General features: G+C 48.4%; 1 protein-coding gene across 4 annotated transcripts in view; it reads left to right on the top strand.

Moving 5' to 3' along the window:
• P2ry6 (pyrimidinergic receptor P2Y6) overlaps nt 1–22,531 on the top strand; it is a 37,666-nt gene extending 15,135 nt beyond the window's left edge. For 2 of the 4 annotated variants that reach the window (XM_076938831.1, XM_034519289.2), the window contains exons 2-3: nt 20,174–20,388; nt 21,002–22,531. In XM_076938831.1, the coding sequence (XP_076794946.1) occupies nt 21,036–22,022 (987 nt within the window). In that variant the 5' untranslated portion in view covers nt 20,174–20,388; nt 21,002–21,035 and the 3' untranslated portion in view covers nt 22,023–22,531. The remainder of the gene's footprint in view (nt 1–20,173; nt 20,389–21,001) is intronic. The other 2 variants (XM_076938832.1, XM_076938834.1) reach the window with 1 other exon arrangement.
• Nucleotides 22,532–27,950: the final 5,419 nt, after the last annotated feature.

Genomic DNA, 27,950 nt, shown 5'->3' with positions numbered 1-27,950 from the left:
GCACACACATACATACATACACATACATAATACATACATACACACACACACACACACACACACACACACACATACAGGCAGGATACTTATATACATAAAAAATAAACAAAACTTTATTATGTCAGAACCTACCCAACATTCACAAATTATTGACATAGTGCAGAGTCTTCCATTGGCAGCTTTGTCTATGTCCCCATCACATGACAGAGGTGAAGATGCCTCCACATAGGAACGAAAGGAGAGACCCAGAGAAGCTAATTCCTCTTTGTGAACTAATCCAGCAGTAAAGCAGATAAAAATTATGTACAAAACACACTCTTGGACCAAGCCTCCTGGCCAAACTGGAAATCTCCCCCTCTGACTCCCAGGTTCATTGCTAGATCCACTGAGGTCCCCACCCCAGCTTTATTACAAACCTGTCTAAGTTCATACAGTAACTCACGGTTTGTAAGCAGGAAAAGAGGCACCAAGAGTGACAAACTTGCTCAAAGTCATAGAGCTGATAGAAGCAGAAGGAAGATTTAAACCCAGGACTCTCCCATGCCAAGGGGTACTTAACTCCACAAACAATGTGAGGCCTCAGAACAGAAACACATACAATAACTAAATATACAATAAAAATGGCAAAGATATGGACAAGAACACACACCAAAGGAATAATCAGGGAAATACAAGTGAAAACCATAACACACCAATCCACACCAAGTAGGGTGGCTATGAGGAAAAAGATATAGAATTTAAAATGTCAGCAAGACTGGGAATATAATTCAGTTGTTAGAGAGCACAGACAGCATGCAGGGAACCCTGGGCCTGCATACATGGACATGGGGCACAGGCAGCATGCAGGGAACCCTGGGCCTGCACACACGGACACGGGGCACAGGCAGCATGCAGGGAACCCTGAGCCTGCACACATGGACACGGGGCATAACAGCGCACACCTGTGATCCCAGCAGTTGGGAGGCAGAAGCAAGAAGGTCAGAACTTCTAGGTCATCTTTGGCTACATAGTGAGTTCAAGGCCCAGCCTGGGCTATATAAGACCATGTCTCAGAAAGATAATAAAGGTTTCAGCGAAGGTGTGATATTGGCATTCTCATCTGCTGCTAGTAAGAACATAAAATTGCACAATTCTTAGGAATGCAATTAGACAGTTCCCCAAAACTTGAACTTAAAATCATCATAAGAACCAGTAGTTTCATTCTTAGACATAAACACCCAGGAAAAGTGAAAGGACCTCCATGACCTGGGCGTGGTGGCACCAGTGTGCAGTATCTGCACTTGGGACACTGAAGCAGGACTGGCTCAAGCTCAAGGATGGCCTGAGACACAACTGTGAGACTGTTTCAAAACAAAAACAAACCAGGCACTGGGGAGGCGGCACAGCAGGCAGGGTGCTTGCTGTTATTGCAGATGCCCTAGGATCAGGAACCCATATCAGGCAGAGCACAGCTTTCGGGGAACTTTAGCTCCAAGGGATCCAATGCTATCTTGTTCTCATCAGGCAAATGAACAGACAGACATACAGACAAATATTTTTTAAAGCAACCCTTAGGCTAGAAAAATGGCTTAGAGGTTAAGAGCATTGGCTGTTCTTCTAGAGAACCCAGGTTCAATTCTCAGGACCCACATGGTGGCTCAAAACCATCTGTACCTCCAGTTCCAGGATCTTCTGGTGCCCTTTTATGGCTTCTGCAGAAACTGCACACAGGTAATACACACACACACACACACACACACACACACACACACACACACACAGAGACAAAATCACTCATACATATAAAATAATAAAGTTAATTTTAAGCTGGATAGTGGCAACATATCCCTTTAATCCCAGCACTCAGGAGGCTGAGGCAGGCAGATCTTTGAGTTCGAGGCCATCTTGGTTTAGAAAGTGAGTTTCAGGAAAGCCAGAGTTTTGTTTGTTTGTTTGTTTGTTTGTTTTTTCCTTTTCAAAGCATGATTTATTCTGTAGCTCTGACTGTCCTGGAACTTGCTCTGTAGACCAGGCTAGCCTTAAACTCAGAGATCTGCCTGCTTCTGCCTCCCAAGTGCTGGGATTAAAAGAGTATGCCACCAAACCAAGCCAATGTTTAAACTCTATACACAAATGTTTATAACAGCAGTATTCATAATATGCAAAGGTAGAAGTAACCTAAATTCCACAAATTGATAAATAATCAAACCAAATATAGCATATCCATATATTCAGCAATAAGACTGAAAGTCTGATCTATGTTACCACAGGAGTGAACGTTGAAGACACTGTGTTACGTGAGTAAGATAGACACAGAAGCACATGTATAATTTCAATGCCATGAAGTATCTAGAAACAACACATCCATAAACACAGAAAGGAGTTTGCTAGTTTGGAAGGGAGAGGGGGAAACCAAAGAGGAGAAAGTGCTAATGGATGCAGGGTTTCTTATAGGACAGTGATTCTCAACCTTTCTAATGCTGCTCCTCATGTTGTAGTGACCCCCAACCACAGCATTATCTTGTTGCCACTCCATAACTCTAATTTTTCTATTGTTATGAATTGTATTGTAAATGTCCGAGATACAGGATATCTGATGTGCGACCCCGGTGGGAGTCATAACCCACAGGTTGAGAATCGCTGTTTTAGGGGTAATGGAGAAATTAATTCATGGTCACTTGGTCCTGTTGGCTTGAAGCCCACGGTAGAACACAGCACCGAGGTAGGAATGCTTGGTAGAGCAGATGTAGAGAGACAGAGAGGGTGGGAGAGATGGCTCAGAGATTAAGAGCATTCTCTGCTATTCCAAGGTCCTGAGTTCAATTCCCAGCAACCACATGATGGCTCACAACCATTTGTAATGGGATCTGATGCTCTCTTCTGGTGTGCCTGAAGACAGCTACAGTGTACTCACATACATAAAATAGATAAATCTTGAGGGGGGAGGGAGAGGGAGAGAGAAGGGGGAGAGAAAAGGAGGGGGGAGAGAAGGTGTGGGGCCCTTAGTATTCCCTCTAAAGGCACCCTTTCTCCCTGTGATCTGCCTTCTCCAGCTAGACCCCATCTCAGGAAGCTTTTGTCATCTCCCATTAATGCCATCAACTAGGAAACAAGCCTTCAAAATGCAAACATTTAAGATCCAAACTGTACCACAGAAGGCTGAGCTGGCACTAACCATAAGACAGGCAAATAGAGAAGTTTCACGGCAACTGACATGAAAAGAAAGCAGCTTCCTCCAAGTGGAGGAGCATGAAGGGTCCTTAGAGAAACTAACCTTTCAAGGGCAAGAGTCCTAAACCTTGTGTTGGATCATTGCATCATAAAAGTTGGTTTCCTATGCCCACCCCATCTGAGGTTCTGATACTAAGAGAATCAAGAGCTGCAAGGCGCCTGTATTTTACCATACATGTAAGCCACTGTGCTATGTAAGCCACCGTGCTATGTAAGCCACTGTGCTAGCCTGCTCCAGCTTCATGGATGCTGACCAAAGACAAAAATGTTAGTTTGAAGTAAAGAAACTTTGCCCCTCACAGCAACGAGGATTTGCAGAATATCAGCCCTTGGACCAGCTCTCAAGATCCCATAGGCCAAGGGAAAGTAAGCCAAATACCTGTGTGTCCGTGGGCTGGGGGACAAGAGAGGAGCCTGGCACTTAGACACTGTCTTTTGTGATAGGCAGTCTACCTGCCTGCATTTGTCTCGGAGAAAGACATCTTTCTTGTTCCAGACAGTCAACAAACCCGACACCGTCGTTATCCTCCAAAGCTGTTTGCTCAAAGACAGCTGTCTCTGCTCATAATAAGTTCTGTCAGGTTCTACTGAAGCAATGGCGGCCTGTCTTGGAGCGTGGATGTGCTGTCCATGTCTGATAGCCTTTCTTCCCTCTTTCTGTTTGTTTCGTCATGAGTTCATTTAAAGCTACACACAACAAAGCCTATGTCACCTTTGTTTATTTTTATTTTGTTTTGAGACAGGGTCACACAACGTAGGCTTAGCTAGCTAGACCTTACTATACAGACCAGGTTAGCTTTGAACTAGGAGTAATCCCCCAGTGACTGCCTGGCTCTGCAAGATTATAGGCACAGGACACCACATCCAGTTTAAGCCCTTTTAAATTAAAAAAAAAAAATTAGACTGTATTTATTTTGGACTGTATTTGTTTTGCTTTATGTAGATAAGCATTTTGCTTACATTTAAGTATTTGCCTCATACAGGCCTGATGCCTGTAGAGGTCAGAAGAGAGCATCAGATCCCCTGGAATTGGGATCATGGATGGCTGTAAGCACTATGTGGGTGCTGGGAACTGAACCCAGGCCTTCTGCAAGAGCAGCTAATGCTTTTACTGCTGGGCTCTCTAGGTCATTTCGCCCTTCTTGAAAGTATACAACTAAGTCACATTCAGCACAAACACATTACTGTGCAGCCATTGCCAACATCCATCTCCAGAACTTTATCAACCAAACGGTATCCAAAGCCAAACTCTGCCACAAGCCTGAGACCAGCCTCAGCCACGGAGTAAGACCCCATCTCCAGTACAAAATACTCTGTACTCAGGAAGCCATGGCTCCTCACTCCCCTCCCAGCCCCTGCATGTCTATTCTGTCTCTGACAAGTCCTTCCTGTAAGTATGAGTGGCCATTGTTTTACTTGGCAATCTGTTCAAGGTTCATCTATGTTACAGCTCAATACCAGAACTTCCTCCCTCTTTAAGGCTCTGGATGGGACTCTAGGATGGAATTACAAGACGATCTGCTAATTCTGAGGCATGTGTTTATTTATTTTAAGAAACCTCCATAGTGTTTTTCACAGTGGCTGTACCATTTTACATTCATGTCAGTTATGCAGATAATTTGGACTTCTCCATCTCCTCACCAACCTTGCTATTTCTAGTTTGTGGTTTGGGCTTTAAAAATTATGTACGTGTGTGTGTGTGTGTGTGTGTGTGTGTGTGTGTGTGTGTGTGTGTGTGTGTGTCTGTTTTTATTGTGTGTGTATACACTGGAGATGAGCATGTGCCACAGCGCACATAACTTTGTGGTTGTCAGTTCTCTCCCTTCACCCTATTTTGAGGCTCCCTCTCTCTTGTTTCTGTTGCTGTGCTACATAGAAATGACCATCCAGCCTATTCTCCTGTCTCTACCTCCTGTCTTAATGTGGGAGTGCTGGGACTACAGATGCATGCCACCACATCTGGCTTTTTATATGGATTCTAGAAACAAGCATTTTTACCACCTCCCTTGTGCCCAGCCCCTTTTTAATAATGGGTATCTTCTGGCTTTAATTCTCATTTAATTCTAATTTAATTCCCATGACCAGTGAGGCTGAGCATTCTTCTGGTGTTTATTAACCATTTGCATATCTTCTTTGGAGAAATATCTATTCAAGTCTTTCACTGACTTTTGATTTTTGTTTTGTTTTGTTCTTTTGTGTGGTGTGTGTGTGTTTTGTTTTTGTTTTTTTGAAACAGGGTCTTTCCATGTACCCCTGGCTAGCTTGGTACTCATTCTGCAAATCAAACTAGCCTTGAACTTGTATTAACTCATAACCAGACAATATTTCCATTTTTTTGGTCTTTCTACTCTGATGATAATGTACCTTTTTACACAAATATTTTTAGTTTTGATGAAATCAAATTAATCCATTTTACTGTCATTGCCTGTGCATTTGGTGTCATAGCAATGAAGGTTGCTTTAATTGCAAATATCTAATACATTTAATTAAAAGTGTATTCAATTCATTTCTTGGTCAAGAAAAGTTTAATCAGTTCATGTAAAAGAAGGTCTTGGTCTGACACTGCTAGACCCAGCAATTACATCATATTCTCTTCTTTTGTTCTTTCTCTTGCCCTCTGCTGGGTTCCTACACACTCAACGTTATGTTCTTTCCAGAGGTACCACGCTCTTTCGGTCCTAACACTGATAACAGAAAACTTTCTTTGCTGGTCACACAAAACAGAAATTCCTGAGGCACAATCTAATTGATTACCTCCAAAACCAATCATTGGTGAGGTGTCTGGATGGATGCCCTGATTGGTCAGCTCTGGGCCAGGTGGAATAAGATTATCACTGGATAGAAAGAACCACTGGACAGGCAGATATTCCTCCCAAGAAGACATGCGGGAAGCTGACAGGCATCCCAGGTCTGTCAGGAAGCTCTGCTTCAGCAAACGTCCTGCACGTTGGGCTTCCCATGGACTCAGGGAGATTTCTTCTAGTTGGTTCTGAAAACTCTCTGACGGAAGCCACACACTAAGAGAGAGTGAGCCTGAGGCTGTTTTCTCTGCCACCACAGATTCTCCCAGCCCAGCCGTGGTGCTATAGCAGTGATGTCTTGAGTCCATAGTCAGTGGCCATTCCTACTTTGGGCTAACTTCTGTGTCTTGCTTTCTCATCCTGAGGAGATAACGACAGTCGTATCTCACAGGGTCTTTATGAGGCACATGAAGGTCCATTGTTGCTTGTCTCCTCACTTTTCACAGGAAAAGTCTCTGCCTTTTCCAGCCATTGTTGCAGGGACACCGGTGTCTCCCACTCTCCTCATTACTGTCAAAGGCCTCATCTGGCTGAAGTGCCCCTGTTCTCCTGATTCCCTTGGTTATTTCTTTGCCACTTGCTTCTTGGTGAGGTTTCCCTGCCTGCAGAATCCCTTCCTGCTTAAGTCCCCCAAAGGACTCACATTGGTGTCTGCTTATGACTATGGAAACTGTCCCTGTCCACTCTGAGCTCCTGCGGGCAGGACCTGCTTGTCTTCTCAGTGCATTGTCTTTCAGCAGGAGTCTGCCAGCTGTCAACTCAAGAAGAGGGCAGACTGAAAACAAAGAAGAGCACAGCTGGTCCCAGGACCTGAGAGCAGATGGGGGTTGGGAGATCCTGTTTGCATGCGAGTGGCCGGGTGGGTGTTAAGAAGAGAGAAGTCAGCAGACCTGGGTTTCGTGGAACTCGGCTCTGGGAAGCTAGAGAGGAAGACAAGTGAGGCTGTCAGATTTTTGCTGAGCCAGGTCTGCTGTCTTGTGGACAGAGGAGGAGCTGACAAACGGAAACACGGAGGACTAAGACTAGCAGAGATTGAGGGTTGGTGTGGAGCAGGGCCTCAACTCTCTCAACAAGAAAAAGGCAATGACCTTTAGTGGCCTCATCTTTGTAGGATTGTAGGACATTTTTCTTTGGACAGTTGACCTCACTCTCATTCTGTAGCTGAGGCTAATCCTGAACTCTGGGTCCTCCTCCTAACACCTCTTACATGTTAGGCTTGCAGCTGTGAGCAGCCGTGCACCATGTATGCAGTGCTAGAGATCAAACCCAGGGCTCAATGCAGCCCTGAGCTGCATTCTGATGTAAATAGTGACTATCTTCCTCATGCCACTCCACAGACTCTCTCAGACCTTACCCCAGCCTGCATAGGGTCCGTATCAACCAGATGCTCAGGGACTTAGTCAAGTTTGTAGGCTCTAAAACCAGAACACATATTGCCACCATCAGAGGTTGGGGGGTCACAGGTCCAGGACACAGCACAGCTGAGCAGTGTTGATGGGACATTCCACTCCAAGGAACTGGGTGTGACTCTGAGCTCTACCACCCAGGAAGAAACCAGACCATATCCACAGCTCTCTGGAACAGATGGCACAGGGTTCCTTCCTGTTTTGCCCTGTTCAGCCTGGTGTTGCAGAGACACAGCCCATCATGTGTGCCCCTTAGGAGCCATGCTGGACACCAGAGCAAGGCAGGGACCAGAGGCTGCTGCCATCTGGACTCTTCTGGATCCCAGCAGATGAATGAATGTGTTTGAGATTCATAAGCCAGCTGCTCTGACCCGCACCCCAGCAACCAGATGGCCTTGCTGCCCCAGAACCAGATGCCTCTCCTCCCTTGGACTCAACTTCCTGTCCTGCAAACGTAGATGCAACAAGAACTCATGGATTCTAAGGGCACCCTCTGCTGTCATCAATGGGATGACCTATATGGGCCTAAAGGAGGACCAAGTCCTAGAATCTTCCAAGTTCCCAGGAACCCCAGCCAGTACTTTGCTTCTCTAGAAGCACCAGACCAATGTATCAGGAGTGGTGATGGGTTACAGAGGTGAGACAGTCCCTGCAGGTTGACTGAGGGCTCTTCCAGAGGGTACCTCAGAGTATTGCAAGAGGTTCTGCCTCTCTTCCTTCCTTCCTCCCTCTCTTCCTTTTTTCTTTCCTTGTTGTTGTTTAGAGACAGAATTTTGTTTTGTTTTTGTTTTTTTAGGGACAGGGTCTCTATATATCAGCCTTACTGTCCTAGAACTCACTCTATGAACCAGGATGGCCTCCAAATTGCAGGGATTCACCTGCTTCTGCCTCTTGAGTGCTAGGATTAAAGGTGGCCACCACCATGACTGGCCCTGCTGCCTCTTTCTAAGTTCCCCCCTCTCTCTTATACTGCCCAGGCAAGGGTGAGGCTCTTTCCTGGAAGCCGCTGGGTCAGCTCTCCTCCCCGGCCTTGCATGGGCTTCAAGTGGTTCTGGGACGGATGTCAAGCCACAGCCACTGCAGTCTCTGAGCCCCTCAATCCTCCATGCATGCTCAGTTCAGCCTCAACCCTCCGTGCATGCTCAGCTCATCTGGGAGGTCTCTTTGTGAGCTCTTTAGTCTCATCTTGCCAACCTCACCTACGGGACAGGGTGCCTGCTGTTCCTCTTCACTGTGCCCTGTGCTTGACCACAGAGGTGTGTAAATTGGGTGCAGGCAGGAAGTGGAGGGCTCGCCCACAAGTATGACTGTGAGGGAGGAAGAGGCACAGCTGGAGAGACGTGTGAGGTCAAGGGAGAGTCTTTGTTGAGAGGGAAGTGTAGGCTGAGGGTAAGGAACCCGCATGGGGAGCTAAGAGAGGAAGGGTAGGAGGAGGCATGAGCCTTTGGGGCTGCAGAGACAAGGAAACAAAGGAGCAGACCGTTCAGTAGATGTGAGAAAGCTGAAGCTGATCCATCTGAGGGCTGCTGGGATTGAAGATGTAGACGTGAGGAAAGAGATAAAGTAGGCTTAGAGGAGAAGAGCATGAGGTTATGCCAGGTCAAGCAAAAGGCTGGAGACTCAGCACAGGGAGGGAGACAGCAGGACCTGAGTCCAGCCATGCTTAGCAGGGTGGAGGGTGAACCAGCCTGATGATGCCACGCTGGAGGGATACTAACTCACTAGCTGTGTACTCACAGGACTGGGTCCTAGGGTGGCATGGAGAGGTCATGGCTCTACTGTGCCAGAGGCTGGGTCCTAGGCCCCACACAGAAGGGGCGATTTTATAAAGTTAAAAGCTGGGCGTGCTGGTAAGGTGGACAGAAGCTGATTTGGGTGCCTGGAAGAGCAGATCAGAGAAGACAGAGGCCCAGGGATGTCAGAAGACAAGGCAGAGAACTGAGGCAGGCAGGCAGCCTCTTCCCTGTTTCAGCTGGGACTGTTTATATCCCGAACTGCTTCTAAAGCCAGACAGAAATAGAGAAGTAGCCTGTACGTACACTTTATCTCTGCTGCTCCTGATCCCCACCAAACCACATACTGTAGGTCAAATGGAAGCTCGCTGCACAAAGTTCAAGACAAGTTCCTTGTGTCCTCCATCAGGTTTATGCTCCTAATGCCAGTGTATGTTGCAGACTGCTCTGCCCCACATTGGGCGCCAAAAATGTTGAGAACCACACTACCCCACCTTTGGGGGCCAAAATGTCGCGGACAACTCTTATCAATGTTGGGACCCACACTGCCAAAAGCTGTGGGGGCTAAATTGTTAGAGCCTGCACTGCCCCAAGCTGCTCTGGTCCCCAGGTCGGTTCCAGGTTAAGCAAGAGAGAGTGAGGATGGACTTGGAGAATGGAGACCAGACAGAGTGTGATTCAATCCTGTTTATTCTTCAGTCTCTCTTCTCTCCAAGTCCCTAGTTCCAATTCCCAAGTTCCAAGTCTCAGGTCCTAATCCTAGTTCCTGCTATAGTAAGTCTCAAGTCCTTATTCCAGTTCTAAGTTGCTAGTCTCTTTCCCAGTTCCAAGTTTCTCTTCCAAGTGCCAAGTCTCAAGTCTCAAGTACTTTTCCAAGTACAAGTGTCTAATAATTTCTTCTGTCTGCCTCTCGCCTTTTATATGTCTCACTTCTAAGTCACGCCTTTAAGTCTTGTCTCTAAATCATACCTTTAAGTCACGCCTTGAAGTCTCACACCTTTAAGTCTCACCCAAGGGAAGATCCTGGGTATCTAAAACAAGATGTTATCAGAGTGTGCTCAACTGTTGTAGGCTGTTGTAAACAAGTCTCTTATCAGGGTATATGGCTCAAAATGGCTACAAGGATGATAGCCGCCTTCTGTTGGCTCCCCACAAGTGTATATGTGCTTGAGCCACTCTTGGAATTTCATCCTCCCACAAGCTTAGTGAGCACCTACTGTGTGCCCTTCACTGTCCTAAGACTGGGGATGTAGCAAGGAAAGGTGAAAACCTGGTGACTACACCAAGAAATAAGTAGAATAGTTGCTCAAAGAAGCTGAGTGCAGCTAGGCTCAGTAATGCACACGGAGTCCAAGCACTTGAAAGGTTAAGGCAGGAGGACCACAAGGTCCAGATCAGCCTGGGCTACAGAGTAGGACTCTACCTTAAAAACAGAAACAAAATGGGCTGGTGTATAACTCAGTTGATAGGGTGCTTGTCTAGCATGCATGAATCCCTGGGCTCATCCTCAGACTGTATAAATTAGCTGCAGTGGCACATGCTTATAACCCAATCCCAGCACCTGGGAGGTGGAGGCAGGAGGATGTCAAGTTCAGAATTATATTCAGCTATATAGTGAGCCAGGGCTACAAGAGACCCTGTCAGAAAGAGATAGAAAGAAAGAAAGAGAGAGAGAGAGAGAGAGAGAGAGAGAGAGAGAGAGAGAGAGAAGAGGAGGGGAGGGGAGGGGGGAGTTACTGATAAGATGGTTCAACAGGTAACGGCATTTACCCCCAAGGCTGACCTGAGTTCAGTCTCCTGGACACACATACTAGGAAGAAGAGGAGAAGGGAGGAGGGGGAGGAGACAGGGAGAGGGGAAAGCACAGGGTGGGAGGGGGGAGAATGGACTCCTCTGAGTTATTCTCTCATCTCCAACACTTGCATGACTCTCAAATGTGTGCACGCACACATGTAAATAAACATTAGAAAGCACACATATAAATTAATGTAGCAATAAAAAACATTAAACGTGCTGAGGAGAAAAATGTAACAAGTTGGGGAAATCCCACACATATGTAGGAGGTCGTAGTTTTAGCTACAGTAGTAGAAAAGGGCTTCCCAGGACAGTGTCATCTGAGCCACACTTGGAAGAAGAGAGACCTCTTCTTCACACACATCACAACTGTCTACAGCCACCTGTCACCCTCCAGCTACTTCACACAGAGTCAGGAGTCACCCTCACTTTGATAAGCCCCTACTGTCCCTCCCAGGCCAACCTCAGACACCTACCAAACTGTCTTCCACCTATATGGGTGGGCCCCACTCCCACAACGTTCATAGCAGAGCTTGAGTTGTTTGATGGAAGGAAGTGTTCTGACATCTTTAGTGCTGGAACTTCAAGTGGGTACCACCCTTGGCTACAAGGTTTGTCTTGAAGTTTTGCTGTCACATGGTGTGTGGCCCAGGTTTCCCTGGATCTGGATGTGAGCTCAGGAATCTGGTGGTACGAATGAAGACCAGTCGATGAATGATCTTAGAATGATATGCAAGGTTGCCTTGGGTCCCAAAGGCAGGCTGCACTGGGGTAGAGTCAACAATCAGATGTATAGCTCAGGGCCTAGTGAGACCGAGCTCATCTTCCAGTGAACTTTCTCCAGCTAACCTATAGCAGCCTGGGGAGGGGTAAGCTCTCCAGCAAGGGAAGTATGCAAACAGGGGCTAGACACGTCACTGGAGAGACTTCAAGGTCTCCTCTTTGGGGAGTATAGGGGCTCTGAGTCAGGTGATCTTAAGACCTGTCTGACTCCGCAGGTCCAGAAACCAGAGTCCTACCACTGGCCCCTGGCTCTGGGGGGTCAGAAGGATGTTCTGCCTCTGTGAGGTGGGCTCAGGCCTCAGAAGATGCTAGAGATGATTAGAGCAGGACCCATGACAGGGGTCTGCTCTCATGAGAGGTGAGGGATCCACTGAGGCTCCCTCTGGCCAAGCCTTACACATAGAACTGTGTACAGAGCCAGATACCTTTGAGCTATAGTGTCTTGTCTCTGAAATGGGCAATATACACTCAGATGATGTGGGTGAACAGGCCTTCCTAAGGTTGAGGCTGGGGAATCAGGTAGGCTTAAAGGTACAATTCCTGTGGGCATTCCCCTATCCCCAGCAAATATGTCATCCATTAAGATGGCTCAGTGGGTAAAAGTGATAAAAGTGATTGCCACCAAGCAACCGGAGCTCACGCTCCAGGCCCCACATGGGAAACAGAGGAAACTGACACCCAGAAGTTGTCCTCTACCTCCATATACATGCAGTGGCACACACATACCACCACCACATAGACGCCACACACAGAGAGACACCACATACACAGAGAGAGATACACAAACACAGACACACACAGATACCACACACACAGAGAGACACACAGACACAGACAGACACACACACCACCACCACCACCACCACCACATAGACTCCACACACAGAGAGACACCACATACACAGAGAGAGATACACAAACACAGACACACACAGATACCACACACACAGAGAGACACACAGACACAGACAGACACACACACCACCACCACCACCACATAGACTCCACACACAGAGAGACACCACGTACACAGAGACAGATACACAAACACGGACACACAGAGATAACACACACACACAGAGATACAGACACCATATACATACAGAGACACACACACAGACAGACAGACACACACAGAATAATTGACTGAACTCAATAGCACCGAGGATAGAACCCTCTGGCCTGTCTACACGGACTATACTCACTCATCTAACCTTTCCCAGGATTTTTAGGGAACTGGAGACCTAAAAGCAAAGCAAATCTTGTCTCCAGTGTCTCACCGAGGTAGAGAGGGAGGGAGTTACTCTGCCTGTGACCCGAGGGCCAGGCCTCCTCGCCTCTATTGTTTTAACCTATTCTTAGGAAATGGTGCCACGGTGGCTCTATTGTGTGCACTGGCAAACTCAGCCTCTTTGGCTTCAGGTTTCTGGTAGGGAAATCTCCCCTCTCTTCCCAGCACAAACTTTATCATTACTCAAATCTGGATTCAGCTCCCAACTGACTCACTGTCACCTTGGACAAGTCACCACTGTGTCTAAGCCTAGTCATCACTGTACAGAACCTGTGAGAATCATTTATGTATTTGTTTTGGTTCGTGATCTGTTGGCCTCAGAGCTTTGGGCCTGCAGCAATGCAGAAACCTCATAGTGGAGGGCACGGTGCCACAAAGCTGCTTCTCTTGTGGCAGCTCGGAGGGGAGGAGGAAGAGAACAAGACATGTCCTTCTAAGTCCCACCCTATTGATCCGATTCCTCCAACAAGGCTCTACCTCGTAATATCCCATCTAACGGGAACTATGCAAGAGCTGATTCATTGAGAAGGTCAATCCCCTATCCACAGTGTTATCAGTCAGGGACATAGATTTTAACCTATAAGATTTTTAGGGTGACATCACATCCAAGCAATAGCCACCTGATTCTTTATGGGCCAGTACAGCTCATTCCATGTAAGGTTCTGGTACCAGAACCCATAACCCAATCTGGCTTCCATTGAACATCCAAGAATTTAGCAGTGAGTATCTGGGAAAGATGGGGGCTCAAAGATATAAAGGACCTTTCTAGGACACATGGCAGATGGAGTCCAAATGAGTTCCACTGTCCTGCCAGGAGCTACTGAGATGACAGTGGTCACTCTGAGAGCCATTCTGGCTGCAACTGTGCTCCACCAGACTGTCCCTTTGCCCCTACCTGCCCTCCTGTTCTAGTTTCCCATGCAGAGATGATGGAATTCTGGACCAAAACTGCATGAGAAGAGGTAGAGGCTCTATTCCAGATCAGAACTGCAGGCAAGATGGCTGGTTTAAATATATGTATTTAAATATATGTATTTATATTAAAGATGTGCATGGTGGTACACATCTTTAATCCCAGGAGACAGAAGCAGATGGATCTCTGTGAGTTTGCGGCTAGCCTGGTCTACAAAGTAAGTTTCAGGACAGCCAAGGCTATACAAGAAACATTATCTAGAAAAAAAAAAATATATATATATATATGAAGTGTGTGTGTGCATGTGAGTGTGGGAAGTCAGAAGCATCAGATTTTCTGGGGTTCGAGTTATAGGCAGTTGTGAGCTCCCTGATATGGAAGCTAGGAACCAAACTCTGGTCCTTGGAAGAACCACATAAGGTCTTAATCACTGAGCAATCTCTCCAACCCCTTCTTTTCTTTCTTTCATCCTTTTTTTCCCTTTTAGATAAAGTCTCATGCATGCCAGGTTGGCTTTGAACTCACACAGCTGAGAACAACCTTAAATTTCGGATCTGCCTGCTTCCATCTCCATGCCTGGGCTATGTGGTACTAGGGACCGGACTCAGGGTTTTGTGAACTGTAAGCGAATGTTCTAATAGGGCAGCACCCCCAGCTCCTCTTTATAACTTGCTATGTAGCTGAGGATGACCTTGAACTCCTAATGCTCCTGTTCTACCTCTCAAGTGTAAGGATTATAGGCCTTCACCACCACATCTGGCTTTGGATGGTTGATATCAAGGGATAGAAACCCAGGTAATGGACTGAGGCAAAACAAAAACTTGTCAGTGTGTATCACTAGAATCCAAAGCCTCGGGCTTAGCTGAATCCGAAGTCCCAGTGTTCTCAGGGGCCGTGTGCTCCTCCTCTCTGCTCTGCACCCTTAGATTTTGACAGTTTCCTCTCTCGTGGTTATATCTCTGGGTCACAGGACCATGCCTGGCACACAGTCCAGACAGCTGTGGCAACTCCAGCCTCACTCCTTCCAGCTTTGCAAGCCCAACAGAAACCCCTCTTCTTAACCATTGAGCAAGGCTCTGAAATGAGGGCTCCTCCAGGTCTACCTGCATGGCAGGCCACAAACTAGGCCTCAGACATCTCTTCCAACCACTCCCTGGAGCCTGGTTGTTGGAGGATCGTCAGATCTGGGGCTCCAGTGGTCTGCAGTCAACCCAAGTCCTCATGGCTGAGCAGCAGACACGTACTGGGAGGCCCAAGTAGCCAGGTCCACAGGGAGAGGAAGGGTTGGAAAAGCATGGAGTCCAGGCACAGAGTAGGGCACCTCCCACACAGCTCTGGGACCAGGCTTTATTGGAAGTATTGGATGGGGACAGGATCCCAGAAGGGGGGCTCTGAAATTCTTCCCCAAGGAAGCAAAGGAAGGGCCCCAGTCCTGGTCTGCAGCTTCTCCTTTATACTCAAAATGAAGCTTTCAGTTCCACATGGTCCCTGTTGAGCAGAAGGGGAAAGGGGAAGTAAGAAGGGAGAATAGAAAGCAGCTGGCTGCCCTCCCCGCAGCCTTGTGCTGGCTTTGCCAGCTCTAACCTGGTGGGACCAGAGCTGTCCAAGTGGGGATTCCGTCCCTTGCCTGTTGTTCTCCGAGTGCCAGGGACTGGGATCAAGCTGGATGTAGGTGGCTCCCAGGCACTCAGGCTGGATAGCACACAGGATCAGGGCTGGGTGATGCCTAGGACTGAAGGCATAATGTCTCTGTAAGGAGGGGAACACAGCTACCATACGTTTCTCAGGTTCAGAGAGGGTGGGAAGCTGGCCCTAAGCCACACAGCAGGCAGATGGTGAGTCTCAGCCTGACTCAGAAGGAGGAAACCAAGTCTTGACCCTGCGATCCTGTACCTTAGCTGCTGAATTCAAGGGCCAGGGGTACAGCCAGGGGATTTCCCAGCTTGGTTTCCTGGCAGGCAGGCAGCTCAAGGTTGGGAAGCTTTTTCCCAGGTCCAGTAGCTGCAGAGAACTGCCGGTAGGTGGTGACTCAAGTTTCCAGCTCCTGCCTCTATCCTACAGGCTTCCTCGTCCCTCTAGACATGAAGGGTTATGCAAAGATCCCACATTCTAAGTAACATCAAGAACAGTGAGACAGTTCTTTCTGATGTCTACATTCTGTTGACAGTGCTGCAGAACTGAGCTGCAGAACAGCTGTCACCTGAACTGAGGAAAGGAAGAAGTATAGATTTCCCCTTGGTGGAGTGAAGGGCTGTGGTATTTTTGCTGATGGTATATCCAGCTAACTAGAATAGAGGATGCCTGGTGTGAGGGTGCTACGCCTAGCCTGACACTCAAATGGCTGCTTATAAGTGCATTGAGAGGGTTAAGGGTCACACAGAGGCCTGGTCGTGGATGGATAAATAGGAGGAATCCTGAGGAGTGTCAGAGGAACGGGGCTAGAGACACGTCCTGGGCTTGCCCAGTACCAGACTGGCAGCCCTGAAGCATGGGCACGGTATCCCCATCCAGTTCAGCTGTCCACTGGCGCCATCTCATGGCTGCAGACTCTTATTACAGGGAATACTTCCGTCCCTGGAGGAGCCACAATCATTTAGAGGTCTGACCCAAGTCTTGCCTTCCCCAGGGCCAGCACCCCATCTTCCCTTAAGCCTTCAAAGTTGCATCAGTCCTGGGATGGGCCCTGGTGCCACCGGAGACTGTCCTGGGAACACCACAAGGAGCTAGCTACTGAGAAGAAAGCTGGGTTACTGGCTGCTTGGATTTCTTGGTGCATACTCAAATTAACTGTGCCAAATTTGTACACAGCTGGCCAAATGTCTGCCTGAAGTTCGATCCTGATCTCACTTAGGTTCAAATGTTTGGCTCCCAGTCCTGTGAAGTGGGCTTGGGGTAGGCTTAGTGAGCATTCGGCATTTACATTCTACAAGGCTCCTCTACAAGTGACAGAGTAAGAAGAGTCCTCGCTGTCTGTGGCATTTCAACATGCAGGTGGCAACTGTGACATTCTAGTCAGCAGCTAAGAAAAACAGATGGGAGTGGGAGCAGAGGCAGGATATGGGCCCGGCCCCCACTTACCAGCCTGGCATTCATTCCCTGTGCTGCTCTGCCCCCACCACTTGTCTCAGTGGCTCCACACCAAAGCCCACCATCTTCCCCCCTGAAAGCTGCCTCCGTCCTGAAGAACACCTCTCACCCTTTAGTTGTTCCAACAGCTACAAAGCCTCATTCATGTGCCCACCCCCACCCTCATGAGCCTTGGTCTTTGTGTGGAAGGTACAGTGACTGCTAATAACGAAATGTTGGGAGAGCTAACAGCATGCAGTAGGTGTTTAATAAAGGCTTGTGGTGAAAAGGACATATGGGAAGTAAAGACTGGGAAGTAGCTAGGTAAGAAATACCCAAGTGGATTATTACCTGGATGGAAGTGAAGACAAGCATGTCAGTAGATGACCTACAAAATGGATGGAGGATGAGAACAGGAGTACAGGATCAGAAAAGTGAATGGAATCCTGGGGGCTCAAGTGTCACAGTTATGGGAAGGACCAAGAACTGTGATAACCCATCTACACATTCAACAGATGAGAACACTGAGGGAAAGCTGGGTGGAAAGACACCTACTGGATCTACCCATGCCTTATCTATCTCTCTTTCTGTCCCCTTGTCCCCTCCTCCCATGGCTAGAGAGGGAGTTCTGGGAAGGATGGCTTTTGTTCAACTTCGTGCTCCTCCAGGCTATTTCCGCCAGGCCAAGGTGTGGGGGGGTGCCCCCCCCCATCCAAGGGCTATTTCAGTCAGAGCTAGAAGAGCCAGGAAGCAGAGGAAGCTGTTCAAAGCCACGCCAGAGATGCTACAGGCTGAGCACTGGAGTGTGGGCAGCGTTGTGTCTGAGTGTCCTGAGTGCCCCAACACACTTGGAATGATCAACCCAAGGCAGTGATGGGATGCTGCATGTGAGTGTCGGCGTCTTGAGGAAATGGGCTAATATGGTATGGGGCAGGGTGGCTGGACAGTTTGACAAGCTGGGTGTTGTTCGTTCAGCTGGGAACTCAAAGGAGGGACAAGATGGGTTAACGAGCTTGGTACTGTCTTAAATTCCTAGATGCTTAGGTTGTAGCTAACAGAAGTGGACTAAGAACATGTTTGTGAAAGGACATCAAGGCTGGGCAGGTCAGAGAGGGTGCTGGGTCTCGGTTGACAGCGGCCACGCAGTGTTGGGAACAGTGTAATAAGTGAAGAAGGGCAGGATAGGGGAGTGTGGAGAGGACTTGGGGACCTTCAGGCAAAGCCAGAGGTCTGGACAGGGGCCTTGAACACCAGAAGAGGGACTTAGGTGATTCCCTAAGAACAGAGGAATCTCTTAAAAGGTTCTTACTGCAGGTAGATAGCTGGGGTCCAGAGAGAAGTGGGGATTCGAGCTAGTCTAGGACTTAGGGTACAAGAGTGGATGGCAGATGTGATAGCCGACAGCAGCTGTTGCCCACTGTTGGGACCAAGAGGTCCCTCCCTCCAGTCATCCCCTGCAGGAGTGGGAGCACTCAGCCTCAGAGACAGAGTAGATGGGGAGCAGACAAAGCCCAAGGACCACTCAAAGCTCCTTTTCTGCAGCTCTTGTTACATCCAGGAGGGAGGTAGAGTCTCGGAAGGACAGGCCTCTCGAGAGTGCTAGTGAAACAAGAAAACACAGGTTTCATCCATGTGTAGCCAAAAGCTCTCTCTGGGAGTGTGGTCACACAGCCACAGGCCTTCCTAAGGAAGGACAGGCACACGGCTCCTTCCACGCATGCCTGTCCCACCCTGTTCCCACTTGGGGCGTCCTTCCTCTCTGCTCTACTGATGAAAACCCTCCTCGGCCATCATCCTTCTCTGGGAAAGGTCTTTTTATTTATCTATTGACATCCATCTGTCTGTTCTGTGTATCGAGCACTTGCCATGGTATACCCGTGAAGGTCAGAGGACAGCTTGCTGGGTCGATTCTTTCCTTTCACCATCTGGGTCCTAGGGGTTGAACTCAGGCTGCTATCCTTAACAGAAGACACTTTTTTTTTCTGCTGAGGTCTTTCCATCCTGTGGCTCACTCTGGTCTGTCCCTCGGACTAGCACACCATAGCTAAACTTACAATGCCTTCTCTGCCTATGTGCATCTAGCAGGCAGGTAAAAGCAAGAAAATGAATACACAAAAGAATGACCCTGATGAATGCATGTGATTCTGTCTTCAGTGTCTGTGGGTGGTAGACTCTGGGTCTGACTTTATTTCTAACTCACTGGCATTGACCCTATGGCTCCTCACCATATCTAGTTCCCATCTCTGTAAAGCTTGGCCAGCTTGGTTCCTGATTGGTTCCCTTGAGGGCTGGAATTTCACTCTGGCTACCAGGGAGCACCTTGGGCTCTTTTTTTCTTTCTTTCTTTCTTTCTTTCTTTCTTTCTTTCTTTCTTTCTTTCTTTCAGATTTATTTTTATTCTTTTTAATTCTGTGTTTTGCCTGCTTGTATGTCTGTGTGAGGGTGTCTTATCTTCTGGAGCTGGAGTTACAGACAGTTATGAGTTGTCATGTGGGTGCTGGGAACTGAACCTGGATCCTCTAAAAGAGCAGCTGGTGCTCTTAACTGCTCAGCCACCTGCATCATGTGTGCTTGTGCATGATCATATGTGTGCAGTTGCCCATGGACACCTGAGGTCCTCTGAAGTTGGAGTTGGAGGCAGTTGTGAGCCTTCAGGCTTGAGTACAGGAGCAGCTCCAGTCCCCATCCCCCACTGATACAACCCCACCCCTCATCCACACAAGCCCACCCCTACCATAATCTATGTATAACTCCACCCCTCATCCACACAAGCCCACCCCTACCATAATCTATGTATAATTCCACCCCTCATCCACACAAGCCCACCCCTACCATAATCTATGTGTAACCCCACCCCTCATCCACACAAGCCCACCCCTACCATAATCTATGTGTAACCCCACCCCTCATCCACACAAGCCCACCCCTACCATAATCTATGTGTAACCCCACCCCTCATCCACACAAGCCCACCCCGTATCCCAATCCATACAACCTCATCCCTACCCCTCATCCACATAAGCCCACCCCCACTCCATCAACAGAACTCTACCCCCACCCCTCATCCACAAAACTCTCCCACAGCACCCACCCCACCCTGCACACAACCCCAGTCCTCTAAAGTTCCCCATAAGGAAGTTCCCGGGAGCATCTGAGTCACCTCTCCTGTTTTACAGATAAACTGTGACTGAAAGAATATGGCTTTCCAAGGTGGAATTCAGGCTGAGGACGTCGGTGCTTCCCTCAGTGAGCTCTGCGTGTGTGCACACTGTCCACAGGGGTAAACTAAGAGCCACCAAAGCTCTCTGTCCTGGACCCAACCTGCCTTGAAAACAACAAGAGCATCAAAGTGCACTTCCTCCTAAAACATCTTCCATCTTTCATGAGACAGGTAAACATACCATTATTGCATTCCGTCCTTGGGGAGCTCAGGAGAAGGCCCAAGTGTGCTTTTAACCTATTACTGCTTAAGGAAGCCAGAAGGTAAATCCCTACCCACAAGATCCCGCAGGCAGTTAAGCAATTGTGATTTGAACCAAAACCCATCCATCCACTCTCACAGAAGAGACATTTGACTAGGGTTCTGAGAGATGAACAGAAGTTCATGAGGAAAAGCTGAAAGGAAATAAATAGTATAGAAAGAAATTGACTTGGGCCAGGGTGGTGCCACAGGCCTTTCATCCCAGCACTAGGGAGGCAAAGTCAGGAGAGCTTTGTGAATTCCAGGCCAGGCTGGTCTACAGAGTGAGTTCCAGGACAGCCAGGGCTACACAGAGAGACCCTGTCTCGAAAAGACAAACAAACAAAGATTTGACTTTCTCTCAAGCTCGAGCTTTCCTGGAGTACACATTTCCATGATATGAGATCTGTATGGATCTTTTTGGGGTGATGAGACTAAGACGACATAATTAAGGACTTATTTGTCCAGATAGTAAGATCAAAGCACGGAGCCAGTTGGATTGCCAGTGAACATGCCACTGAAAGGGTGTGTATTGCTTCCCCAGATTCTCCAAGCATAGGAAAAGCAGACCCGCAATTATGGAGCAAGACAATGGCACTATCCAGGCTCCAGGCTTGCCGCCCACCACCTGCGTCTACCGTGAAGATTTCAAGCGACTGCTGCTACCCCCGGTATATTCAGTGGTGCTGGTGGTCGGCCTGCCTCTAAACATCTGTGTCATTGGCCAGATCTGTGCATCCCGCAGGACCCTGACCCGTTCCGCCGTGTACACCCTGAACCTGGCACTGGCGGACCTGCTGTATGCCTGCTCACTGCCCCTACTTATTTATAACTATGCCAGAGGGGACCACTGGCCTTTCGGAGACCTCGCCTGCCGCTTTGTACGCTTCCTCTTCTATGCCAACCTACATGGCAGCATCCTGTTCCTCACTTGCATTAGCTTCCAGCGCTACCTGGGCATCTGCCATCCTCTGGCTCCCTGGCACAAGCGTGGAGGTCGCCGTGCTGCTTGGGTGGTATGTGGAGTCGTGTGGCTGGCTGTGACAGCCCAGTGCCTGCCCACAGCAGTCTTTGCAGCCACGGGAATCCAGCGCAACCGCACTGTCTGCTACGACCTGAGCCCACCCATCCTGTCTACCCGCTACCTGCCCTATGGTATGGCCCTCACGGTCATCGGCTTCTTGCTGCCCTTCACAGCCTTACTGGCCTGCTACTGTCGCATGGCCCGCCGCCTGTGTCGCCAGGATGGTCCAGCAGGTCCTGTGGCCCAAGAGAGGCGCAGCAAAGCGGCCCGTATGGCTGTGGTGGTGGCAGCTGTCTTTGCCATCAGCTTCCTGCCTTTCCACATCACCAAGACAGCCTACTTAGCTGTGCGCTCCACTCCCGGTGTCTCTTGCCCTGTACTGGAGACCTTCGCTGCTGCCTACAAAGGCACTCGACCCTTCGCCAGTGCCAACAGTGTTCTGGACCCCATTCTCTTTTACTTCACACAGCAGAAGTTCCGGAGACAACCCCACGATCTCCTACAGAAGCTCACAGCCAAGTGGCAGAGGCAGAGAGACTGAAGCCCCAAGGGGAGTCCCTGAGGCACTGGCTGCAATGTGTTTGTCACTGGGGCCATGGTGCCTGAAACTTTCTCCCATCCCCAAACCATACAGAGAAGCAAAACTTGGCTCAACACGCCTGGGCCTCCAGAATTTCCACATCAACCATAAAACTAAGACACCTGTGTTTCAGGGACTGGTCAATTCACGATTGTTATACCAGAACTCAGGATTTTGTTACAGGATAACAAGTTCCGGGCCAGCCTGGTCTACTCAGTGAAACCTGGTCTCAGACAATCAAGGATTGGGCTATAGCTCAGGATGTGCTAGGCCCTGGACCAGCACTGCAAGTTCCAACAAAGGTCTTCTCCCCCGACTTTTCTTGTGTTTACAAGGTGGAGGGGACCGCTGGTGCACAGTCACGAACGTGAGGGCAAGGTCCCTTCTGTATAAGAAGCTGGGAAAACTCACACTTGAATCCATTTGCCAAGACTTTTGCATAAGAGAGGAATAAATGTGGTTTTGTGGTTGTTGTTTTGCTTTTGTTAATTTTTAAGCCATTGTACACATGAGCTCTCAAGCACGTGCGCGCACGCACACACACATGCACGCGGGCGCGCGCACACACACACACACACACACATGCACATACACACACACACACACACTGCCAAGCCAAAATTAATTCTTTAGTCAAATTCTATCATCCCCTAGGTGAAAGGCAGGCAATGATTTAATTGGGACAGGGGTCAGGATGTATGCTGGAACCTGCCAGGAACTAAGAACAAGGGTTAGAATACCCAGGAGGCATCTTACAGATGGCCGACCCCCTGGGGAGGGTCAGCCCCAGGATATCTTGAGGCTAAGGGGGAAGAAGTACACCACCTCTTATAACAGAAAACACGGACGACCAAACCACAGCAGGGATGCTCCATCCTGGCTTCACAGTGCCTCCTAAGGTTGAATCCTTACACACTTCTGTCACAACACCTTTGTCCGCGAGTCTCAGTCATGCAAAAGTTCAGCGTTACCACCATCACCTGATTATCCATTAAGATAATGGATCAATAAACTAGACACACATGTACCTAGAATTATTATACCAACATGAAACACTTAAACTTAGCAGTATAATATTAAGCAACAAGAAGTTCCCCCCCCCCAATTATTTGTAGTGTCCTTTCTATGAAGTTATAAAGAATTAAAGTCGAGATGCTGGCCCCCGGGTATAACCACAGCATGTAGTAGGCTAGATCAGGCTACATAGATAGTTGGAGGTAAGCCTGGACTATGGACTATGTTTCTTTGCCTCTAAAACAATTTTAAATTATATTTTATTTATAATTTTGTATTTTCTTTATGGTGTGTGGAGATCAGAGGACATCTTTCGGGAGTTGGTTCCCAGGGATCAGGAGCTCAGTGTTGGCAACAAGCACCTTTCACTGATGACCCTACACACTATTTCAAAAAACCAAAACAGTTATAGAAGCTTATAATCCTAGCTACTTGAAAGACGGAGGCAGAAGGATTGAGTTCAAGGCCTCACTAGGTTACAGAACAAGTTCAGGGCCAACTTCAGTAACTAAGTGAAATCCTGTCTCAAAAAAGGGGGGATGTGTACTGAGGATATAGTTCTGTACTATAGAATTTCTCTAGAATGTATGAGGTCCAGAGTTCAATATGTGTGAACACTAGCGCGCGCGCACACACAGACACACACACACACACACACACACACACACACACACACACACAGACACACACACACACACAGAGTGAGCAACAAAACTAAACTCAAAAGCATCCAGGTGGGATATGGTGGTGTATACATTTACCCAGCATTTGGGAGGCACAGACAGTCAGATCTCTGTGAGTTCAAGGCCAACTTGGTCTATATAGCAAGTCCCAGGCCAGCCAGATGTATATAGTGAAACCCTGTCCAAAAAGCAAAGAAACACACACACACACACACACACACACACACACACACACACACACACACAAATCCAGATGTCACAATACATGCTTGTAATGATCCCCAGAAATCTAGAGACAGGAAGTTGAGGACAGCTCGGGCTAAAGAACAAAACTTAAAACAAAAACAAAAACAACATAACCAACATCAACAAAAATACAAAATGAAAGTACTTTGAGGACTGTGTAGATACAACAAAATCAAATTGAAAAAAAGCAGGAGTTGGAGAGGTGGCTTAGCAGTTAGGAGCACCATATTGGGCTTGTGGAGGACCCAGGTTCAGTTCCCACCACCCATGTGACAGCTCCTAAGTGAACCCCTCTTTTGGTCTCCTCAGGCAGTAGACACACATGTGCATACAGACAGACAAAACACTCACAGGCAAAAAGATAACAATAAAGCTTAAAACAAAACAAAAAAGCCAGGCACAGTGGTGCTTGTAATCCTAACACATGGAGGGTCAGGAGTTCATCCTCAGTTACACAAAGTTTGAGACTGGGATGGGTTAGGAGCGAACCTGTGGGAGGGAGGAAGGGAGGGAGGGAGGAAGGGAGGGAGGGAGGGAGGGAGGGAGGGAGGGAGGGAGGGAGAGAGAGAGAGAGAGAGAGAGAGAGAGAGAGAGAGAGAGAGAGAGAGAAAATATGAACACTGATTGACACAGCTCTGAGTTGAGGCTGAAGCTGTTCCTCAGTGGTAGGACAACTGGAGTGAGACTGAAATTACTGTAAAGGTCCTGGCTGTTTTGTATTTTTGGTGAAAGTCAACCAAGTAACTGACAAGACATAAGGTGTACAAGAGATGCTGACTAATGAAATCCTATGCACTCTTGGTCTGATGATGGGGGTACAGGTAGTTTCAGAGAGACTGTTTGATTTTGGAAAGCAGTCAGACACCGCATTTCCCCTTCAGATAGCTTCTTCCCTGGTTGCCATGGTTTATTAAGTTCCAAGGTCCATCCTGCCCCTCATCTTGACCATCCGACCTTTCCATATTGATTTTCTCAAAGACGGGGTAACCTGCTGAGTTAATAGATCAGTCACCATGCTCACTCATTCTTCACAGAGGAGGAGCCTGAGGCTCCCAGACTCCCACATGGCAGCTTACAACTTTCTCTAACTCCAGCTCCAAGGGATCTGAGACACATACATGCAGGCAAAAGAGACATATACATGTAGGCAAAAATACCCCCACACATAAAACAAAATAAAAATAAAAGAGGCTGGAGTGGGATGCCACTCAGCCTAGCCAAGACCCTTAAACAATCCCCTCCTCACAAGTAAGGCAGAGGCCAGGCCAGCTTACTTTAGCAAGCATAGGCGACCAGGCTCTTGGGGGTCTATGGCTTTAGCCTCCACATATTCCATTTGTTCATCTGTGATGAGGGATAAATACCTGTCTCAGAAGTGACATGAAGGTGAAATTTAAAAGTGCTGTGCAGCGGTTGCGGGTCTTTAATCCCAGCACTTGGGAGGCAGAGGCATGCAATGGATCTCTGTGAGTTTGAGACCCAGCCTGGTCTATAAAATGACTTCCAGGAGAGCCAGGGCTGTTACACAGAGAAACCCTGTCTTGAAAAACAAACAAAACAAAACAAAAAGTGTGGAGGAGCTGGAAAAGCACACACTTCAATGGTGAAGCCACTGCTGAGCAGTGGAGTGACTACTTAGCATGCCCAAAGTCCCAGCAAAACAAAGCACACATCAAGCTGTAGGAACCATCATTATGGAGGGAGACAGTGACTCCATACACATCTAAACTTAGGGGAAAGCTGACCCACTCCTCACTCTTCAGACAAGGCAGCTGAGGCCCAAAGAAGCATAGAGGTTTGTTTACTCTGTCACCCAGCAAGGCAGAGCAGAGAGGCACAAACCCAGCAGGGCTCTCTTCCTTGTCCACTAATTTGCCAGTGGAGAGGGCAAGATAAACCTCATATACCCTTTGAGGCAGAACTGGCATACAATGGGGTGAAGGACTTGCAGGAGGCTTCTTTCAACTCAGAAGGGTAATCTCCATACCTAGAGATTCCTACAAACTAATGGGTGATCCAGAACTAGGAGAACTGCTGTCTTACCCCGGGGGCTGTGTGAGCAGCAATCCGGCCTGGGGTCCTGCTAGAGTAGTGGTTGTCAACTTGTGTGTCTCAAGCCATTTGGGGCCTAATGACCCTTTCACAAGGGTTGCCTGAAATCATTGAAAGATGCATACATTTATGAGTTCATAATAGCAAAATTACAGTTATGAAATAGTGATGAAAATAATTTTATGATGGGGTCACTACAACATGAAGAACTGTCTTAAAGGGCTGCAGCATCAGGAAGGCTGAGACCCACTGTGCTAGAGGCTGCCTTCCCTTATCCTGCACTTAGTATTCTGCCCTCTCCCTGTCTTGCTCTTCACGTGTTACTGGAGCTGAGTATCTTTGGCCGGGACCCACATGGCCCTAGGTAGGGTTGGTTGGGTAAAGCATTCACCACTGACTTTAAGTGCTTACCAAGTGAACACTGGAGGAATGGGGGCCTACACATAACAGTGCTGGGTGAGTTTGAGGCAGACTAGACTGTCCTGTGTCCCCAAGGAGCCTGAGTTCTGCTTGCCACCCACAAAGAGAAAGGCTTCTGGAACGAAGGAGAGTGATGATTGACGACTTTAAAGTCTGAATTTGAGTTACAGCAAGAGCTTCCCTTTCCCTCTGACTTCTGCAATGGCTATTGTGACTTCTCTAATAACATCTATCCCCAAGGGTGGCTCGAGGATGAAATAAAATACTTAAAGTATTACCCGTATGTCCTAGGCAGTCCATATATTTTCATTCATTTAGATGCAGAGTCCTATATTTAAACCTCTGGGCAAAGAGGGACGTAACAGAGGTGAGAAGTTGACATCCCAGTAACTAGAACAATTTTAGACTTGCCAGACTGCGGCAGGGGCGGGAGGGGAGCTCTAGGGTAGATCATTGTTGCAGGACAAACACCTTCCTGGTTTTGAGGGTGGAGCAGCCACAGGTAGGAGTATAGGTTTGGCGGTGGGAAGTTGAGGGCGTTCCCGTGCAAACACCTTTAGTGCGGGAGGCCAAAGAAAGGGCAGACTGCTTGGTAAAGGGGGCAGGAATCGCTGTAAGCAAGTGAAACCTTCCTTACTTTTCTATGGTTGGTTGTGGGTGGATGAAGTTTATCTCTACAGAGCTTAGAGAGCGGAGAATCCTGCCCGCAGAGGGCGCAAGAGCCACGTACCCCGACCGCAGAAAGACGTGGGGAGCCCAGTCGTAGAGACTAGAGGCCGCCAGGCCTCAGAGGGTAGGGGGCGTGGCAGCTGGAAAAATGGCGGGGAAGTTGTGTGTAATGGACCTGAGTGGTAGGACTTCTAGAGCAGCACTGGATGGGTTAAGGGACAGTCAGCAAGGGACAAGCCAGGGGAAGGTGGGATATAGGTGGAGCCTTTGGGAGAGTGGGGCGGGACATGGGCGTGGTGCGGCGGGATTCGCCGCTGGAGGATGAGTAAGGGGCGTGGTGGGCCTGCCCCACCTACGTCTCCCTGAGCCCCACCTCTTTTCCGGCCAGGAGAGTTTCTGCGTGTACCTGAGTTTCGGTGTGTACCTGAATTTGTGGGTCTCCATGTTGGAGCCCCTGCTGCAGAGGTTCCCTCATGAAAGACGCTGAATTGAGGGGATTATGTTATGTAGAGCTGTCCACTCTCAGCTCCTGTGTGTCTGAACGAGTCCCCAGGGAGGATCAGCTCTCGGCTTTCCCAACCGACTGCCCTAGAGGGTCGTTTTGGTCTACAAATGTTCTAGCATCCTGTTTCTCCTTCGGCTCCTCCCCGATTCCCTCCCCCCACAGTGTTCCCAGCCTCGCGCGCTCCCGGAGCCCACCCCCTCTTTTGGGCGCCAGGCTCCGCCCCCCGCCCCCTTTCCTCTGCCTCAAAGTTTATTTGCAACAAAAGGGAGCAGAAAGCTCGCTGCTTAGGGGGAGGGAAAG

The sequence above is a fragment of the Arvicanthis niloticus genome, chromosome 1, assembly GCF_011762505.2.
Source record: "Arvicanthis niloticus isolate mArvNil1 chromosome 1, mArvNil1.pat.X, whole genome shotgun sequence".
In the NCBI taxonomy this organism is placed as follows: Eukaryota; Metazoa; Chordata; class Mammalia; order Rodentia; family Muridae; genus Arvicanthis; species Arvicanthis niloticus.
The sequence above is the reverse complement of the archived record's forward strand: the minus strand, read 5'-3'. Positions and strand labels throughout refer to the sequence as shown.